The 21,610-nt window shown below is 42.5% G+C and overlaps 1 protein-coding gene across 1 annotated transcript; it reads right to left on the bottom strand.

Annotated features, from left to right (window-relative positions):
• Positions 1 to 53: 53 nt before the first annotated feature.
• On the bottom strand, positions 54 to 20,943 carry ints6 (integrator complex subunit 6). Its single transcript, XM_076747381.1, has 18 exons — positions 20,502 to 20,943; positions 20,286 to 20,363; positions 19,563 to 19,712; positions 14,636 to 14,725; positions 13,244 to 13,427; positions 9,873 to 9,998; positions 9,414 to 9,565; positions 8,356 to 8,508; positions 7,457 to 7,589; positions 6,938 to 7,032; positions 6,729 to 6,839; positions 6,358 to 6,573; positions 5,784 to 5,910; positions 4,215 to 4,357; positions 3,915 to 4,101; positions 2,843 to 3,214; positions 2,115 to 2,208; positions 54 to 1,922 (listed from the first exon to the last, which is right to left on the bottom strand). Exons 1-18 carry the CDS (start codon positions 20,610 to 20,612, stop codon positions 1,829 to 1,831), a joined length of 2,616 nt encoding a protein of 871 aa, XP_076603496.1. The 5' UTR covers positions 20,613 to 20,943; the 3' UTR covers positions 54 to 1,828.
• Positions 20,944 to 21,610: the final 667 nt, after the last annotated feature.

The following is a 21,610-nucleotide window of genomic DNA, read 5'->3' as shown; positions in this document are numbered from 1 at the left end:
CTGACACACAGTTACTAAAATGACCAGCAATCATGGACAAAAACACGTAGAGTCACATCTTTACAGAACACTTTATTTACATGGCCCTTCACAGTGTAAAATAGAAACTTTATTCATGGAAATACTTACAAAAAGGCCGTTTTCCACTGAACATTCTCTTTAAATAGTACTCTAGGGTTATTTACATCTTTACAGTGTATTCAAAATACTCTTTTGGTAGCGGCCTCTTCACAAACAAAGACAAGTATGGCAGATTTTGGTCCCTGTCCAAGGAGGGAGGGAACAGAAGAGGGCTGCCCTCTGAATCAGAAATCAACTCTTGACTTCTAGACCTTAAGTCGGATTATTTGTGTATATTTGAGAAAATAGATATAGATAATAGAAAACAGGCCTGACAAAAAAAAAAAAAAAAAAAGAATACAGAAAATAAAATAAAAAAGAAGCTTGTTGGAAAATAAACTTCTACTACAAAGGTAGCTTTTCTTTTAAATTATATTAAATAAACATTCTCAAATTTACACAAGTGCATTCACGGTTAAGTGACAAGAAGTTGGTTTGAGATTCATGGCGAGGAGGAGTTTGGGGAGGCGGGATAAGTTATTTGGCAGCGACCAGCACGTTGGGACAAGCTGGCATCCGAGCCCTCAGTTCATCAGCAATCCAGGGGACAACGGTTTGTGTTGCATATCAGCTGTTTCAGGCTAAAATAAAGATAAAAATGGGTAAAAGTAGCTCCAATGTTATTGCTGAGTATGATGCATTAGTGTTAGTTCCTGAGCTTTTTGTCCCTGTATTTCAACATTTGTAACCAATGACGCTGCATCATTCAAAAGGATTTTACTTTGTGTCGGTGTCTCTGGAAAAACTGAATTGCTAAAGACACAGGCTTTTTAAGTGTGCCATCTCAAGGCATAATGAAATCTGTGGATCAGTTCCCCCTCGAGGGAAAACAAATATTATTCATTCTTAAGTTACTATATCATTAATATTAATTGTCAGTCTGGTAGGTGAACCTCAAGTCGACAAATTCAAGGTTTGACGTGACCCACATGTTGACAGATTCAATGCTTGAGCCAAGTCATACCCATTTAAGAGCACAACAGTGGAGTGCTTCAGTTAGTGGAGTGTAGAAAGTAAATTTCAACAGTCAAACACGACAGACTCTCATCCTCCCACACGACAAAACGCCAAGAAAAAGTCGAACACCTCACAAGAAGGGAAAAGTGAACGAATGAAAAGGCAATGAGGGAAGAAAAAGTGTTTCATGAGCATCTCCACTGGATCCTGTTTGACCCTGAGTTGGCTGAAAACGCGCACACACACACGCACACACACACACGCACACACAACCTGAACCCTCCCTACACTGTCGGTCCGTCACATCATGACAAATTAAACATAACTGAACACAACATCCAGGCGCAGGCTGCCATGTGTTCCTCTCAAGAAAAGTCCTGCACTACCTTGTTTACTCCATCCTCTTTGCTCGTTTGTCATTTAAAAAGAAGAGCATCCAATCAGGGGAGGAGAATAATCAAGGGGAATGCTCAAATGTTCTCCTTGTGGAGGAAAATACTTCACCTTTAGCAATAAAATGCCTCCTCACTTGCCCTTTCAGACAACTGAAAAACGCTCTCTGTGTGCAAACCAAGACGACCATCAACAATGTTGAGATAATGAAGAGTCCGCTGAAGAGGTGATCGTTTGAGGGCTGGATGCAGTCTTGTCTCGTCTCCACAGGGGCCCCAGTACAGGAGGGGTGGTTTAGCAGGATGTGGAGGGTTGTTGGGTTCATTGTCAGTGAGTTCGGTTTGGGAATGAGCCGGTCTCAGAGCGTGTCCACGTGGTTCATGTTATTGGATCTGTTGTGGATCTCTTCCAGGAAGTTTTCCAGCTGCTCGATGAGAACGCGCTTCTTGAACCTTTGCATTGAACAAACGACAAGAGCCAATGTTACGGTTTGTATTCTGTTACAATGAAGTCAAGTAAAAGCAACATTTCAGGTGTTTTCATAATCAGATTTTCTTCCTGTCAGGAACAGATGCCGATAGTTTGCTGGTGATCACAGCACAGCCAAGGACATAAAATTGCTCTAAGAGGGCTCGGCTCTGTACCTGGCCGCCTCTTTGATGATGTTTTGGAGAAAGATGAGTCGGGTGTCCAGTGTGCCCTGGATCTGCTTCAGGAGGAGGAAGATCTTCTCGTAGTCTGAAACAGAAAGAGCAATGAGGATTAATGACTTGATTACTGCTGTGCTTCTAGGACATCTGAAGTCCCCAGTGCAGTTCTCTATACTGCAGTAGAATGCTAACAACTAATAACCATTAACATCCCTTCACAGAAAATGTCTGATTATCAAGGCTATCCGTTCACGGCAATGATGATTGTTTCTAATGTGGATTTATCTCTTGATTATTTCTTTGAATTGATTTTTGTTTAACAAAGTAGTTTTTTATTTTTTTAGTAAGTCTGTTAACTTAAACCTAGTTGGTATTAGTTTTGTCTCAGAAAGAAATTACAGAATTTTTTGAGGTAATTATGTAGAAGCAGTGCCTTCATTATATCATTTTTTCCACCTCTTTACTCTATGTCGTACTGTACAATGCACCACTCACTACAGATTTCAGTCACAATTTGTCAGCTGCCTTAGTTTCCATCCTTAAATGATGTTTATTTGTTATGCATTATTTTTCATAATTCATGGTTTAAAGCATGGATACAGTATATACACATGTACCAGAACTCACATAAAACATTAGTTTTAGTTACTAGTTTTCTAGATAGTGGAGGCTGTTTCTTGTATTTTGCCCACCCCACCCATAGACTGTGTTTGACTACATACGTCTGCCAGGTTTTCTGATCTCCTTGGTGATGAGCGCCCTCAGCTCGTTGTTGACCTTCGTCGTCTCGGTGTGAATGTGCTTCTTCAGAGCTGCAGGAGACAGGTAGCGAGGCGGCTGGTCCTCCACCAGCACCATCTCCGCTCCTCCCTCGCACCCCGGTGGCAGCTCGCCTGCCTGGTGTTGCCCGTTTTCATCCTCGTCCCTGTGCCGAAGGTCCTGGGGGTCTGCAGATGTGTGGTTCTCCTGGTAGTCGGCAGGCCTCGAGGGATGATCCACCTCCGAGTCGGAGCAGCTGTCTGAGCCATAGTGGTTCTGATCCAGGTGGTTGATGATCAGGTCCGGTTCAGGGGCTCCGTCATTCATGTCCATGTCTGTAGAAAACAAAAAACAAAAAACAAAACATTTATCACATTATGTAGGATGGAAGGTGGGAATATGTGAAAGTTTCCCATGTTCGTGACTTCATGGAGTTACATCAACTACTAATACTAATAAAAGTGTTTGTACAGCAATTTTTAGAGACAAATGTCAAGACGTCTCTGTGTCTGCTGACCCAATTATGAATCCTTTCTTTATTCATTCTGTCTCTCATGAGTCCTCCCACTTTATCAAGGACCAATATTAAAGTGCTCTTAAAGGTGATCAGGAGTTTTTGCCCACTAGCAGCACTATGAAGCAATGTTTTTAGGAGAGGTTGCAGAGTTTGTTTGCTGTGTGTACATAAATGTGGAGGTGTGATGCAATCCACATTCCTGCCAGTGGTTTCACATTATTGCACTGAGAAATGGATCAATGTGCCAACAAAACGGAGAGGAAAGAGGAAGGAGCTTAAGGGACAGTGGAGAGTCAGATTTTCACACTGCAGGCTGGTGTACTGTGTGTCACTGCTGATACCAGTGAAGAGCCTAACACTGAGTGATTCAGAAGAACTGTGTCAGCACAAATGGCCTCAATTCCAAAGTCATGGAAAGTTACAAGCAGTCAAAAATGTGGTGATTGAATCATAAAAGTCATCATTTCAGCTAGTAAGATGTGTTATTATGCATGTCATACTCTCAATACAAATCGCACCTGCTGTTGGTCGAGGGCTGGCAGGGGGCGTGACTGGAGGGGTGTAGGCCCTGCCCAGACGCAGCAGAGGCGACATGCAGCGACGTCTCTTGGGTCCACCGCCCGGCATGTTGTTGCTGTCTCCTGGTCTCTTCCCCTTGTTCTGAGGGCCGGTCACAAACTCATCTGCCTCGTCAATCATCATGCCCTGAGAGAGGAGGGAGGGAGATGGTCATTTACATGTTTCTCAATCACTTGCTTCTGCCTGTCGTGCGTGAAAGGGGATGAGGGGGAGGGTTAATATGAGTCGGTGGGACTGACCTTCTTGTCTAGTTTGAAGGGGTTGCCGAATGTGTGAAGACGTTTTGGCTGCTCAGGGTCTGCGTCTCGAAGAGGTTGAGGAGCAGCTTTGAGGAAGTCTTGGTAGTTGCCCATCTGGGCTATTGGCACGCTGTGGAGCTGGTCTGGACAGGTGACAGGGAAATTCACCAACATGGAGAGTAGTGTTACACAGAATACCACAATCATCAGAATTTGCCAAAGTTTGGTATAGTTGTAAGTCAAATTTGTGCCTGATGTAAGTGAAACAGGATGAAATGTGTAATTTGTCTGAACCTCCACTTGGTGGTAGTATTAGAGAAGTTTTCAAGTCAGGCACTTGTATGGTTTGTGGTCAGGGGACATGCACCTGTGAATTCATCCCTGTTGATACAGTGTGAGCCTCAGCTGAGCAGGAGAAGCAATGCCTCTGCCTCAACATGTCTGCTACTGACATGCACAGTGTGTCATCTTCAGAAATAACACCTCCACGCCCTGTACTGGTAAACCAAACGGGCTGCCAGAGTCTGCTGTGGGAATACTTTGCCTACGGAGCTCTTGTTGATGGTGAACCCACGACATAATAAAACCTGTAATCAAAACAGCTATAAAACAGTGTCATGCAAGGGAGGAAACACTTCAATCCTCACTAAGCATCTCACTGACAGACACCAAGACCTCTCCAGGGGGTCCCAAAACAATCACGTTAGCAAATAAGCTAGCTGGCTAGCCTGCTGCTAGGTTGGTGATGTGCTACTGAATATTACGAAACACATAGAGAATCAGTAGCATAAAGTGTCAATGTAAAGCCTGCCCTGTGTGGTAACTAGCATGACAAGCACACTGGAAAATGTGAGTTCCGAAACAACAAACATATTCACCTACAATTATTTGGGGGTCTCATTTTGCTCTCTTTTAAAATGGATAATTAGCTTAATAGCATAGGGCTACTAGCTATGTCAGTTCTACAATACAGTGGGGCTCTATTCGTGTCAGACATAATGGCCAAAAAAGAACACCCCCACCATAAATTGAGCAAACACAACACTGCCCATAGTGAACATAATGGCCCTGCCTTAAAACTGTGATTATGTTGATGGAGTAGTGTTTAAATGGAAATGGCCTGATTGTAGAGTCATGGTTTGTCCTTTTGGAACAATCCATAGGCACTGTGCAGGGCAGGTCTTTAATACATAACATTTGACCCTCTGTGGGTCTCATGGTCAAAATACCATTACCAAACACACCATTCACCTAAGCCAAAGATAGGATGATGATTTCTGATCTAGTAGGTACTGAGTCCTGTGATACTAAACTTTGTATTGGTATCAAAGTCTATCATGCTATCATGACAGCACTCATGGGGGGAGAATTTTACACACATTAAATACACTTTGTGCTCCAAAAGAGTAACTTAATGGCAGCTGAAAATCTTCCTTATTACTGATCTTTAGTCAGCAGTTGAAGTGTTCACCATGGCATCAGTTATGGGTGCGGTCAAAGGAATAACAGACAGGATTTATGACCAAACCCAACAGTGGGCGTGGGGGAGAGAGTTGCACAGTGACTTACCTGAGTCCTGCCCTCTGAGGTTACAGACGCTGGTGTTAAGCAGGTTCCTCCTCATTCGGCTGAGCTGGTCTAACAGGTGGCTGCGAGGGATGTCGTAGGGATTCCTAAAGCTCTGTGGCTTCAGGCCCTGGTGAGGACACAACACAGAGGGGAGTGTAAGGTGAGGGAGTGTTGTTAAATATGGCCTTCCTTCATGTCAGGAAAGATGGTTGTTTTCTGGTGAAATACTGCCTTATTTTGGCCATAACAGAGTGGATATACAGGGGTTACAGTCTGAGAGAGATGGCCATTTTTCAAATGCCAAAACCCTCAAGCACCCAGAAAAACTACATAAAGCATCTCAATAAAGGCCTCGGGAGGATTGTTGGATGGAAAACCAGGAAGGCAGTGAAAGCCTGAGCAGAAAGTGAAGGAGTAAACGTGAGATTTGAACAAGGAACTGCGCTTAAGTGGAACATAAGGAAATGAAGCTCAGTACAGACACTGCAATCACGATTGAATAACTACTGTTTATGACAGCCGTGTATCCTCAGAAAACTTGGTTGTGGAACTGTTAATAGCAATCAAAACTGACCTTGTTGAGCAGAGCCAGGTGAAAGCCCTGGAACTCTTTGGGGTTGAGCTCCATGGGCAGAGTCGGAGCCTCTCCTGTGAGACTCTGCAGCTGCTGGATGAAGTCCCTGCGCTGGGCCAGAGATATACCTCCCCCTCGCCAACGCACCTTGATGCCGGACTCTGGTGGCGGCTTCTTACCAATCGAGGCAATCATGCGGTCATACTCGATTTTTGACTGGAAAAGTGAGCAAAGTAGAAATTTGACTGGGCGCATTTTGAATGAAGTTCTGTACAATCTCTTACTTGACTTAAAAGACAATACAAATAACATGCACACTAGGGGTAGGGTATCATTTTTTGATGCCAGGGATCAACAGCCCAGCTTCTAACCTGTTGGCTGAGCTTCTTCAGGTAGGAGACCACACTGTAACTCAGGCCATACTCCAAGTTATCAGCCAGCAGGTTTGGTGCTCCCATGATTCTCAGAGCCTTTCTCAGGGACTGTGGAAAGGACACAGCAATAAGACCGGTGCAGCATCACTTGTGATCTTTGCATGTCAATCAAATGGAGAAAAAAAAAGGCTGAAAAATCCACTGACCCCGATATAATATGGAGGCATGGTCTTTAGGTAGTTCTCGAAGGACTGCCGCCATTTGATGGTAGGCTTGAACTTGTGCACTTTGATCAAGTCGTCTGCATTAAGAAAGAAAAAAAAGAAGCATGGATTGAAAAAGGCCGTCCATCTGCAACATGTACGTTATAAAACAAACATACCAAAGACTCCTGTGATAAATTCCCAAGTTATACAACAGTGCTATTTCACACTTTTCAGTGATTAAGTCCATCTTCTCAAGCCTGTCCAAAACAATAATGAATTCATTATCTTAACACACAGCGATTCTCTTCCTACAATAACACAGATGACCATGTGTATTTACAGGAGGAATGTGGAGGAAATGCAGAACACAAAGAGCATAACATGATGCAGAACCACAGTACAAAAGACTGCCTCCTCTTCAAAATAAATAAATACATAAATGTATAAACCAGGAGTAATGATGTCACAGGAGCACATACAAAAAAAAAGACCACATGTGACATGGACCATCAGTCTTACCCAGAAGTGGCAAAAGCACAGGGTAGTTGTAGGGCATCACAAACAGGTTGACACAGTTCAGGGCTGTGCTGGCCTTTAAGTAGCCAAATGGCTGGCCCAGATCACTGTACTTGGCACTGTTACACACAAACACCTAAAAGACAGAGAGACAATCAGTGAACGTGTGGTGACATTATTAGAACTCTCCAACCAACCGAGGACATGTGACATGCAGAAATTTTGGTTAAGTTTGTTTTTGTTAACTGGGTCAATGACCTACAGGTTCAGTGGAATATCACCATGATCAGGATCTGTACCTGAGCCATGTCAGTGCATTAACATCACTATCAGTGGTTGGCGCATACATCTAAGAGAAGGATGAACCCATTCTTTAAAAAGAAGACTGCACTCTCAACACTCCCTCTGTGATTTTTAAGCTAATGTTTTCTCCTCAGCTAACCTCTGTCACACATTCAATCTGGCAAAGTAGGACAGGGCCTATGATAGCCGAGCTTCTCCTATTGTAATATTAAGTAAGCATTTCCATTTATGGAAAATGACCTGATGTATTTACCCTCAGCTAGCCCTTCAGCTCCTGTTGTGCTAACATTAGCATGTTAGCATAGCTTGAGTTAGCATGTTAAAATCCATTTTTTAGAACATCTATGTTGCTGACTTTTAGCCTGGAACATTTCATATGTTTGCACACTACATTAGCGTAGCTTGCTAACACTTTAATAAAAGGATTTCACACAGATTGTCTCCATGAACACACAGCAAATGTGGTGGAACATCTGATGTTGCACTGACTTCATCACTATTCATATGTGACAGAATTCAGTGGATTCAAGCTCTGGTGTTGAGGTCCTTCCCTCTCACAGTGTTTGTTATTTTGTGTTCTGTTTGTGACGGTGTCGTACCTGCCAGCAGGTGTGGGGGGATTTCCTCTCCAATATGTACTGTGTGAGGGGCGAGGGCTCCAGCTCATACTTGTCGAAGGGCACCTTGTCTATCACCATGGGCTCCGCGTCCAGACAGGAGAAACGAACATGGGGGTGGGCTGAGCGCGGGGGCTGGGTGGGGGAGTGGGGGGTGGAGGATATAATGCATGTTCATAATCACATAAACATTCTGATATTCAACACCCAATTGTATAGCTGGTAGTACTGGAAGTTACAGTCTAATAGTAATATCCTGTATTTGTGTTGACACTGATTTCACTGACATTCTGAAAAAACATTTACATAAAAATAAGAGCGCAAGTTTTGATAGAACATAAGATGTTTTGTTTACGTGTTAGAAATTACATTATGGATTTCTGTTTTGTCACAATTTTTTAAGATAAAAGTCTAAGAAAACAAGTTTTGTACAACTTTTCATCCTTTGGTTTTACTGTTTAATCTCTGTTTACGATATGAAGATTTAAGTAAATTCAAAATGCCAACACACATGAAACATACTACATATGCTGTATCCATCAGTTATACACTCATGTCAGTTGTGAATATTCTACACACCTGATGAAATGGAACATTAATCACTTGTGCTGCAGCCTTCCTATGCTGTACTTTTATTGTTATATTGTCCAATATGTGGTCCCGTCTAATTCTGTTTTATTGCCTTCACTAGTTCCTGTTTGCTCTGTTATTATTGAATGAACTGTCTGACATTTTATGTTGCGTGTCCATGTAACCAAACAAAGTTTTTATGCCCTTCTATTTTCCATTGCTGCATCTGTTGTAAGTGGACTCTCTTGGATGCAAATATTTCCAAATAATTAGATATAAAGGTCATTTTTTTGAAGCTTTGTATAACTTTCTGATTGTTCTGCTGACAGTTTGTGTCATGAGTAACGCTGTTAAATAATGTCCAAGATATGTATGCAACAAACTTAACAAACACCTCAAAGGGTATCACAGCATGTCATTCAAATGTTTTCAATGAAATACTTCTATCGATTCTTCCCAGTGTTTCTTACCAGTGTTGGAGAGTTCTGGTCCGGCCAGAAGGCTTCAGGGATGGGCCAGTGCCCGATGGGGACACCGGTTTTAGGGTTAGGCCGAACGTAAATCAGCTTGTGACAACAATGCCAAGGCTGTATACCGGACTTTAACGCCTCAGCTGGAGCATCTGGACAGACACATGCAGCACAGAGAAAGCTGACTTCACGGGGAAACAACCATCAGCAGGGTGTGTACGGTACGGAAACACAACAAAATTATTTTGATAAACTCTAACAGTGTGTGGGCAGTTAAAACGCAAGGGTGGGGGTTTACACAGTGAAATCCAGCAGCTGCTTGTGAACATCAGTAAAGAATAGAGAGTGGGAGACAGCAAACAGAATCTCTGCTGATCAGCCAGATGCAGTGCAGCAGTTGTTGAAATGGCCTTTCAGAAGAAGAGTCAGGAATAAATTGCAAACAAATGTGTCTCTTACCCTCTAAAGGAGGAGGGTCGGGCCCGGTCTTCTCAAAGTTTATCACCACTCCGCTCTGGATTTTCTGCACCAGAGACTCCAGACATTGATTCAACATACGCTGAGAGAACACGCTGTAGGAACGTCCTGCAACACACATACACACGTGTAAATATATATAAATTAAACACTGCTTGAGGGCTGGAGTTCAGATGCTTTTAACTGAATATGAATGAAAACTGAATCCACTTTTTAAAGTAGAATCCTTTCAAATCTAGTTTGGTTAAGCTTTCAAAGGTTTTAAGCTGCATGCATTCATTTTTTGGGGCCACTAGGGGGCAGTGGAACCAGCCGAAAGAACAACACTGGTCAAACTGTCTAAGTTGAAGTTGTTCTAACAAATGTGCAAAGGTGTTAACACTGCCATCAGAACACATCCATCTGGACCCGCATTTCTGGTCACCTGGTGTATTTAAGTCCAGTATTCACCCTCTTTTCAGCTCCACCACCACCTGAGAAAAACATCTGCTCTGCTGAAGGCCCCACTATGTTCACCAGCTAGTCACTAGCTTTGTGTGCCGTTTGGTCCTGGGTAGGTTGTGTGCAGAGGGTTTATCAGAGCTTGATGGCTGAAAACAGCTGTCTGCTGCAGCTGGAATGGGGTTAAGACTGAATCACACAGTAAATGAGCCATAAAAATAAAGTGTTGAACTACAAGGGGCTGGAAGACTCCATGGAGCTGAGGGGAAGTACAGAGAAGTGTGATAATAGTCTGTGGCTTTGTCAACACGAATGACCACTTTCACATTACATGTAGTCGGAGCCATTAATCTTCATATCTGTGCTTTTATTCACTGAATGTGTGGACTTTGCATAAAAAGTGTAGACTGTGGTAACTGGTCATAACTGGTGCAGTGAGGGCTACATGCTGTGTAAAATATCTATATTTAGTTATGACAGCAAAGACAAAAAGATTCTATTTTTGTGAAAAAGTAATACGCTTGTGGAAATCTGTATTTTAAGCATAAATTCTGAGAATCACTTTGACATTTATCTGTGTATTTGTCTGGTGTATCTGAACCTCAACCCAAAATGAATCGAATCAAGACTTTCTGATCAGTGCCTGACTCAAAGTGTAATAAATACATTTAAGCAACTTAAAATCAGATCCAAAAGGGTGGCAACTTTCAGAAGTCCCAAACATAACCATGAATTTATCCTGAAAATACTCCTGGTATAAGCACATGATACTAACTGATCTAGAGTACTCTGAATTTAAAACACTGCAGTGTTTGACAATAGGTACAGTGCAATTTCAAGTGCTCTCTGCTTGACACTGGACTCATCTTTATGGTGCTGTATCAGTCTTTGCACTTACTAGAAGTTACAATCATTCAAACAGGCACATTTGCATGAAATTCAACTGTGAAGTTTATTTGTCACAGCATCCGTCAGGGCAGCAATGGTCACATGAATCAGACACACGGTTTCACAAAGCTACAACTGATTAGCCTAATTCAGCCTTCTGGCCATTTACCACCTCCAACTTCACCTCTAATGACCTTGTTATGCACCCATTCACTCGCTCATTTCAATAGGCCGTGGCTTTGTGTCAGGTCTGCCATCAGCAGTAATGGACAGGCAGGCAGCATGTACTGTAGACTGTCAGTGACAATGGAGCTGTGTCATGTTCTGCATTCAGCACCACTGACTGCTACACAGAGCTTTGGTGTGGTGTGCTCTGCTCTGTCTGTCTGTGTGTGTGTGTGTGTTAATCTTAACCTGCCATCAGCATCATTCTAGTGTGTTCTTCCCGCCAGCTGCTTCCACAACCGGGCAGCATGAGAACCGGAGACAGGAGGGATAAAAGTCTGCTTCCATAAGTGGATGTTCTTTAACACTGGTAGGTAGACAGTCAGGGTTTGGCTTATTCTAAAGCCGGATCAAAATCATTGGCCTGAAAGTATCTTGACGGGCCTGTGAGTGGGGAGAAAATCAGTACCAATCCTAAAACCAGGTGGGAAAATCTGGGCTTTCTAACCTTAATCAATAATTACTCCTGAAGTGCACTTGAGCAAAGCACTTAACCCCTCCACAACAGCTCCAGCAGACTCGCTGAGCGCTTAAAACAAGAACACACCGTGTTTGTACTGGGTTGTTCAGCTCCCACTGGCAAACCTGTAAACACAGGTACCTCTGAACGTTGAGCAAGCCGGTGCTGAGACAGAGCTCTGGGCTGTCCCTCGCTGGAGTGAAAAACGGCTGTCAAGGCAAGCTTTCTCTCTATCATAAAAACACCCCCATTATTCTCCTCTTTCTTTGTATTGATAGAGATGATTCATCAGCTGAGCTACGGAAAGCATTTAACAAATAGCTATTTTGATCTAGTGTTATAAATACTTTGAGCTTGTCCCAGCATGTTCCACCAGGCTCTGCTGCACAAATTAGGCTTGTGCCCCTCCCGAGAGGAATATGTCTATGATGTTTCTCCAAAATAAGGTTATAATGACATCCATTTACTAACAAGTGGCTGTACAAAATAAAAGAACTTATGGTAACAATAACTAGTAGCATGGATATTCTGGTGCCCAGATGATGAAAGTATTTGAATACTTGTTTAACGGTGATGTCTTCAGGTTAGCCAGCTGTCTGTAAGAAGGTAAGAATGACAGCAGCCTGACTGACTTTTATTTCTCTTGCAGGTTATAACTACATAGACTTGATTAATAATCTATAAAAGCTGCAGACACAAAGGCCTCTAATCTAGTAATGTATATTATGTGAATTGGGTTCTTAATTTCTGGACTATTTTGTAGTGTTTTTTGAAAATGTATGGCCTTCATACTGGATCTGGTTCCTATACAGGCAGGGGCAGTTTAACTGCTGCAATTATAAAATTATCAAAATGTCCTTCTGTGTTTGGAGCCAATAAGTAATTAAATCAAAGGAAGCTGAGAACAAATCCATAATGCTTTTAGCTTTTTACTAACTTGACTATTCAAAAAACACTGAAGTGATTTACCAGTTTGACTTGTAAGAGACAGTTTAAATAAGGAATGGTCAAGCACCAAAAACACTCCTACAATTCCCATAATGCAACATCATAGCATGCTTCATTAAACCTTCCTCATTATTGTCTTTTTAACTCCATTCCCCCAGTTTATAACGCAGGTTTTCTGTCAAATATGTGAAGTCTAAACTCTCTCTCAAGATACCTTGGATATTTTCACACTTGAATTTACCTGAATTGTATTCACAGGCTGAGAAGGACTCCCCATGACGAGTAAATGGATGTTTATGTGTAAAATCGGTGGGGTGCCCCTTTAAGCGACGCACTCTACAAACATACATTATACAGTAACCAAATGCCAGCTTGTACTCAGACCACCTACCTCCAGTGACCTCACACATGGGGGTGATTGGAGAATCGTCAGGCGGGACGCCACCGAGGGGTTCAGGCTCCACTGAAGCGTTGCCGGGGATGCGCAGCACCAGAGCGAACAGACGTTGGTCCCAGCGGAAGGGCTCCTTGGTCAGCTCACTACCTGGCAGCGGGGTGGTCAGAGGCAGATGGAGCTGGACGGTGGAGGGGAACAGAGTGAACCACGGATCATAAGTAGAGGCGACGGCTGAGTGTTGCTTTGGGTTGATATGATGATATTTATATACGAGAGATGACAGACCCGAGTTGGTAGAGATTTAGTTTTACTGTTTGTACCTTGGTAGCTCTCCCTGTAATATCACTGACTGTTTAAGACTAAGTTCAGTTACTAGGATGTTTTATGGGAATGCTGATACGATTTATGATTCATGGCATTATACAAAAACAGATATTCCCTATGGGTTATCTTATCTAAAGACCATTCAAATGAAATTAAATTGACAATGCACTACTTCTAGGACATACTGCTATTACAATGTAAAATTTTACAGCATGACAGAAGATTTAATCTATATTGCCCACTCCTCGTCTGGGTTGTGTCATGTATACAAAAGCAGGTCAAAGGTGGGTAATTAAACAATAATTAACTCCACAAAACATTTAATTGCTTGTAAATGTAATCGTAATTTCAGCAGACCGTCACTGTTAACTGAAGTGCTTTGAAAAGATTTTACAGTGTTGATGCCTTGTCCTTTCACAGAAACAGGCTTCTCCCCATTAGGCCGCTTCACAAATACAGATTCTGATTCTCATAAATTTTCTTTTGAGACATTTCTTAGGCAGCGCAGACTTTTAAATAACTGTCAGAAGAGCTGCAATTAAAGTCAAACCTCCCCACCAAACATCACTTAGTAATTTGTGCCCAGTTTGAACAAGCACAAGCCTGGAATTATCACAGAAGCCATAAATTAGACTGGCTGCAGAATCAAGGATTTCATTGTATGTGTTTGACCTCCATGAGTTTTGCTTCTCAGGCTACAAAACTGACTATACGGCTTAACAGTCCTCTCCATCTCACAGGGAGTAGCAGCACCAATACTCAACATGGATGACAGATGACAGCTTATAATGGGCCATTAAACACACACACACTAACGCAGGCAGAATCATCAAAAATAAAAATGACTGTTTGAGTCATTAAAGTAAAAAGTAAAAGTGTGTGTGTCCTGAAATGTAGATATTTGCTGGTTTACTGGGCTTTTATGATAGTAAGGCAGAGTTTGAAGAAGTAATAGATGCTTGTGCTAAAGGGAACATGTCTGTATGGTTGTGCGATCAGACAGGCTGCTGAGTTGTCGTCCAACCAAGCAGGAAGCCCTTCTGATTGGACATTTTGGCTGACCTCGTCTTGGACTCCGCCGCTGCTGGTCAACTTGTTGCCATCACTGATGGCAATGATGATGGCAGGCTCAAGAAAAAAGGGATTCCTTCCCTGCAATAAGAGAGAGAGAGAGAGAGAGAGAGAGAGAGAGAGAGAGAGACATATTCGTGATTAAATTTAATAAATTTAATACTAAACCACTAGAGCAGACAGAAGCAATGTGTCAAAGCAAAAAGAGCTAAGAGCATTTACAGAAGCTAACAGCAAAATTCATACTGAAATTTAGCAGCTATATATTTATAGCACTTGAAAGTCTGTGGCATAAATGAGCACATATAACGTATCATTATATAGATAACTTACAGGGGATCTATTTTAAGTGAGTGGGCATGTGAAAGAGAGAACCTTAACTCAAAGGAATAATAAAAAAATAAAGAGTAAGAGGACAGTCTTTAGCTCAGAGTGACTGTATCTAGACATCTGAGACCACTATCAGTCTGTATCTGCAGTGTACGTTCACTCCATCCTCCAGTGGCAGAGTACATTACCTGAGGATCTTTGTGAAACCTCTTTTCTGCTAGATCCCACAATATTTCATGACACCAGCACTCAACACTGATAGAATGAAACTGGAGCAGCCCTGCATTCATCACTATGCATCAGCCCTGTGGGATCTTCACCGAGGCTACAAAATGACTTGGTGAGTTAACGGTGTAAAACCTCAACGCAGCCCAAGTCCTGTCAGCAAACAGTCTGCACAGTGGACCTCACTGCAGACTCGTACAGAGACTTCATAAAGGCCATCCTGTTCTGACAGAGGCGCAATTATTAATGGACGTGGACCCACTCAGTTTGGACTCTACCTGTAGGCTGTGGCTTCTGCTGAATGATGGATCTGTCCACTTTCACAAACAGCCCTAAGTAAACAGAGCAGGATACCACCAAGATCCACTGTACTGTAGGTATCCATGACAACCTGGCAATTTTTTTTTTTGCCCTCACCCAAAATCCCTTTATGATATGAAACTCTTCTTTAGCATGCTAATGAGTTGGCGATGAGGCTAACTTGCCAGACGAGTGATGATTTCATCCGTGTCACATCAGCCCCCTTAGCTTTTACTGTTGCTATGCAAGGCTTACAAAAAAAAAAAAAAGAAAAAGAAAAAAGAAATACAGCTATTCAGATTAGGTTTTTGGACATCACATCAGTCCATACTGACAGGCAGCTCTGCTCCTGTAATCATGTCCACTCCAGTCTGACAGGTCGGTGTGCTATCACATGTGGAGCTGAAACAACAGGTCAACCAATCAATCAACGGAAAAATAATCAACCAACTATTTTGATACTCAATTACGTCAAGTGTCGAAAAAAATGCACAAACACTGTGGAGTTGTGTGGAGTCTGCTGTTCTTTGTCACATGTGATAACAAAATGAACGCCTTCAGACTTACTGACATACAAAATGAGCGAGGTTACGACCAAATGATGAAATACAAAATGAATCAAGACCTAAATCAGTGATAAAAATAATGAGCAATTGCAGCCCCAAACATCTGTACCGCCTTCACAGGCAGGTCGTCCATGTGGTCAGACACAGCCAAATCCATCTGAAACGGCAGGATCTCTGGTGTGCTGACACAATGCCAGACTGCGATCCATTAGAGCCCTGTTCATCACCACCGCTGACACGTTAACTTACGACCACACATCACTGGACATATCATTTCCTTGCTGTCATCCTTTCCTTCATTGCTGTCTTCATGAAACTGTGATCAGTGTCAGGATTACCCGCTGGCTGGCTCCCTCACTACCTCCATACTCTTCTCCATCTCCCAGGGGAGAGTCATCTCAGACGCATGGCAACCTGGAGGGTTCTTTGTTACTGTAGAGAGAAGCACTCCAGGGCAATATTAACTCCTCCACAGCCTTACTCCCCTTCGTCTCCTCCCTCTCTACCTCTCTGCTCCACTGAACGTCTTACACATCACAAACACAAGGGTGAAAAATCAAAGCCGACTTCTCTTTATGAATCAAATTGGGGGAAAAAGCGTATAAGATCGAGTTATCATACGAGACGCTTCAAACACAAAGCCAGCTGAGCTCAAGCTGCATTACTTTGGTTTGGCTTTGATTTACAGATGCTGAAGCAAATGGAGACAGAAACCAAAGTGTGTGCAGTCATCAGAGCGCTGATGAAACCTCAAAGAGCTGCACCTGAAAAGCTTTCAGGTGACTCTGTCCAAGTTCAGAGGAAATTTGGTTTAGCGCTAACATGCACAGCCCATATCCTGCTTTAATCAAATGGCCATGGGGACTGATAAGACAGGTTCTTGGGTTTCCCACTATCAATATTAGTGTAAATATAACTCTTGAAAAGTGGTTAACCTTCACTTAAAGGAAAAGAAGAGTAACAAAATAAAATATGACCACGGAGAACAGCTCAGAGGAGGTGACGCACCGCTGTAGAACTAAAACAATTAATCAATCAGTGAATAGACTGAACATGGTTCAAGAGAAAATCCCTTTCATTGATCACTTATGTAATTTATCAAGCAAAGGTGCATTTCCAACTTCTCAAATGTGAGGATCTGCTGCTTTTTTTCAGTTTGACGTGACTCTGGATTTTGGAGTGTTCGTTGCACAAAAGCATTAATATGAAAACATAGGAAACTGATTTACATGTTCCATTATTATAATATTATACAGACTAAATGACAATTTTGCAGATAATGACAGTAACCAATAATAGTTGTTAGTTGCAGCCCTTTAACAATGGTCATACCACTGTTTCTGAAAGGACATAATGGACAGAATAAACTAATTACAACACTGGTTATGATGTCAAAATCAGACTGGGTATAGAGGGGAGTCTGCCTTTTATCCTGAGACTGATCTTCCTTCTGAAAAGGCACAGACGACAGAACTGGTCATTAAATTTGAAAATCCAGTCAACCAGTCATTAGAGGTCATCGGTAACTGGCGCAGGACACAGTAACCTTGACCTCAGCATGTGCTGTTGGTGTTCACAGGAATGTGTCTGTCCATATTGCTTCTGCCAGCGTGGATGGCATTTGATAGTCAAACTCCCAGTGTCTAACATGCATTATGTATGCTGTGTGTATGCATTACCCTGCATGGTAGGCATCTTCCATCTTCCAGGAAACACTAGTTAATCATTCACTATAGTTCCCACCCTCCCGACTTACCTCCACACTGAGCAACGGACGTCCAGATTCTGTGTTAACCACAAGTATAAAGACTCAGCCAGCAGTCAAAGTGGGTATGGACAAGACTTTAAAATTTATAATAATAATATCTGTTACCCGGGCCGAAAACTGCATCTCATTGCCAGACACTGGACAGAAGACAGGAAAATCTTACAGGGTGATGCGATACATTGGCCGCGAGCTGTTTTCTGTTTGTTTTTTTTCTTTCTAATGAGAATAAATCAGGATAGAGCCACTCTGGTTTCAAAAAGTACCTCCCTGCACTGGAAATTTGACCACAGACATGAACTGGTGAGGTCATTAGGCGGCACTTTTTGGAGCTGGGCCAGTAATATCGAATTAGTAACAAACTTTGCGGGCTCACTGACTATCCGTTTGGCATATTCAGTCCCAGTTAATTTTATGTGAATGCAGGCTTCCAGCTGTGAATTAGGCTGGCTCTGCTGTTCAGCTGGAGGACAGACTTGTTTCAAATTCACAAATTAAAACGGAGTTGTGCAACGCAATGCGAATAACATCTATGAGTCTGACATCATAAAACCTTTTCTTGAATATCCTCACATGCATGATTTTTGCTAACAGAATATTTAAATAACCTCCTTGTGAGATTATTCCCTTTTGCTGTTGACTTGAATTTAAAAAAAAAAAAAAAAAACAGTTGCAGAACTTTACAAATCTACATAAATCTCTGCAACACAACAGACATTTCAGTAAAATATAAAAAAAAGTCTTCTCATAAAAAGCTTGAGAATCTGCTTACCAAGGCACAGACGGCTGCAGAATTTCAACTCAAAGTACCATAGAGAGTTTAAAGGTCCTCTGGCGAGCAGTAAACTACACCCAGTTATCATTTCTTTTAGGTCTACCTACAAAATGATGCAGTCTAAAACAAGAGCGCAGCACTAAATCATACCTTAAAGAAGGCTGTGATGTCCAGTTTTTATTGAAGGCTGTTTCAGAGAGGTCAGATTCACCTTTGCGATCATTTCAGAAGCTGTACTCCTACTGAGAGGTGTTCCATATATTTTGTCCAACCCATTTATGCCAATGAAGGCTGACTCAATACTCAAAACAGCTCTCGGATAACAAAATTCTGCAGTAGCGGCAGCTTCAACATAAAGGAGAAATAACACTTCTGTAAAACAGTTTCAACCAAACTGAACATTATAACCCTCCCAAAGGCAGCAGATCTATTGTATACGAGTACATTAGTTTTAGGTAGGTGTACCTAATAAAATACCAACTTGGGTGAATATCTGCACAGACTTCATTAACTATTTATCCCTCTAAGGCTGTAAGAGATTCTCAAATTTTAAAGACATCACCTACTTCTAGGGGTTTAATGTTTCAACGTTAATTTACAGCTCTAATCTCTATACATTGTAAAATATTAGCATGAAGTGATCAGTGATTTAGAGTGGCAGTGGCAGTATGTCACACAAAGTCACTAGATCAATGGTGAAATCAATAGAAGGCACTGAGGTGAAAACATTAAGTTGTTCTTGTCTTTTTTTCCCCTCTTTGTTGCTGTTATGTCTGCATCATGAGCACATGACTGAAAGTGTGTGGGGTCACAGTATGCAGGTGGTTGATGCTTGTAAGACTGGGGATAGGGGAAGGGAAGTATGGGGTGGGTGAAGGGGGTCTGTGGGGGCACACAGCACCTTGTCATAACACTTAATAACCCTGATTTCTTCTCTGCCTCATCAGTGCTACATACCTGTCCATAGTTGTCTATCCCAGTCACTAATCTATTGAGATTGAGTAAATCAAAAGCGGTCCTCAAGGACTGGCCAATAGTTGTGAGTCCGGTTGCTTGGAGGTTCCTCAGCTCTGTCATGAATGTGGCGTGGCTCTCTTTCCATCCAGCCTGTCAGACAAAAACAAACAATACAGATGGTTAACAACATGTCTAAACATGGAGAACTCTGCAGCTGTTGTGACCATCAGGCAACTTTTACAGAAGTCAATAGTTAACTTGCTTGTTTTATGGGGAGTCTTAACTGATAAACATATATAGGTCGCTTCCTCTCTATCAAGCCAACAATTTGACAGCACTGCAGCCAAGACCCTGATCTGCTTCCACCGGGCTGCTGCGACCAGCCTGGATCGTCAGCGACAAAGTGGCAAAGTCGCAATGTGCGCCGTGACTAAAAGTGGCAATTTGGTCTAAACAAGTAAAGTAAGCTAGTCTGTCACCCCTTCTCCTCCTCCTCCTCCTCCTCCTCCCCCCCAGATATCACCTCGCTGTATAAATAACACCCAGAGTTCCTTGCTGCTCACACTGAAACAAAATGTCGGCCATGTTTTAAAAGGGGTATGAAAGCTTCTCCTGAAGATTTTCTCTACACAATTGATGTAGTGCTCACAACGTGGTGGAGCGATGGAGGGACAGTCAATCTGCGCAATGTAAAGCTGGACATGACCCGAAAACAAACTCTACCTTTATCCCGTACGGAACGTCTTCAAAATTTACCAACATATACCGGTCCCCTCGGCTCGCCGGATCTCTGCCTCTGAGCTGTGGAAATAGTAGAGAATTATTTACGGTTATCGAGAGATCATGTTTGACAGGCGAGCTTGCAACAGTACAATGATGATCTGAACCGCAATCCCGCTCTGGATCTCCCAATATTAATGTGTCCCGTGGTTACAGTACCTTCATAAAAGTCTCAACAGCGCCTTTTGCTATGTCCAGATAGGTAGTGCCCAGATGGGTGCGCTGGTTCATTGAAGCGGACGTGTCTATCAGAAAAAGTAAAACGGGCATTGTGATGGTAATGACACGTTCTGCATGGACTTGGTGTCAGTACAACCGGCCAAAACGCAAAAAAAATCTTTTGTTCTCCTGCCGCCTGTATCACCTCTCAGCTAGCTAGCTAGCTGGCTAACTGTCTGTCTCACACATTCTTTCAAAAAAGTGTAAGAATAGTGAGTGTAGAAGCCCTTTCCGGGCAAACTAAACTAAAAACCTCAAACCCTAGGGGCAGGTTATTGATTCACGAGGGATTTTGATAATTTTTACTATATTTTGCAAATATTCCTAAGTTTCATAGTAACAAAGTTCCCCCTCATAGTGTGTCCCTGCTTCTCCCTACACTGAATGCGCTGTGCCTTCTCCACTGGTTTTAACCTAAGCTCCGTGCTTGACCCCGCCTTCCAAGCGGTCCTTTAGGGTCACGTGTACGTATACTCACTCTTCATTGGGTGTCTGAAGCCCCTCATTACCATATCCAAATTAGGCCAAAGCTGAGCGTCTCATGCGCATGCTTGCTTGCCCGAGAGGCAGGAATGCGAGGAAAATATTCTGTACATGCGTTATCTGTTAAAGAATGCTATAGATGAGGCGACGCGCTGTTTCTCGGAGCATTATTCTATTTGTTTTAGCAAATATAATGTAGGGATGGGCCTGTGTCTGACCCCAGAGCTGATTACATAATCAACATTTACTTCATCCTATGCACGGGCGTGGGCTACTGTGAAAGACAACCCCTGAAGACTATAGAGACAAAACTGAAGGCAAAGATGGACAATATCAAACAAAAAGCAGTGGAATATTAACCCATGAGTGCACCCAGGGTACACAGAAACTATTCGCTGACACTACGGCGCTTGGTTTTCATGTGATGACCAAATAAAGACAGCCCTTTCTGCGAAACGATCTGAAGGAAGACAGGTTCAATAGTAGCTGCAAGGGATTGACATGCGCGCGCACGCACTCACACACCCTGCAGCTCTAAGATGGCTAGACTTTGTCTTTCTTTTCCC

This window comes from Chaetodon auriga, chromosome 13, assembly GCF_051107435.1.
Source record: "Chaetodon auriga isolate fChaAug3 chromosome 13, fChaAug3.hap1, whole genome shotgun sequence".
In the NCBI taxonomy this organism is placed as follows: Eukaryota; Metazoa; Chordata; class Actinopteri; order Chaetodontiformes; family Chaetodontidae; genus Chaetodon; species Chaetodon auriga.
This window is presented reverse-complemented; position numbering and strand designations above follow the sequence as displayed.

Coding starts and splice junctions, on each gene's coding strand:
- ints6 (XM_076747381.1), bottom strand. CDS start 20,612: ATGCCCGTTTTACTTTTTCTGATAGACACGTCCGCTTCAATGAACCAG. Junction 7,033..7,456: donor TGTGCTTTTGCCACTTCTGG/GTAAGACTGATG, acceptor TTCTTAATGCAG/ACGACTTGATCAAAGTGCAC. Junction 6,574..6,728: donor TGAAGAAGCTCAGCCAACAG/GTTAGAAGCTGG, acceptor TCACTTTTCCAG/TCAAAAATCGAGTATGACCG.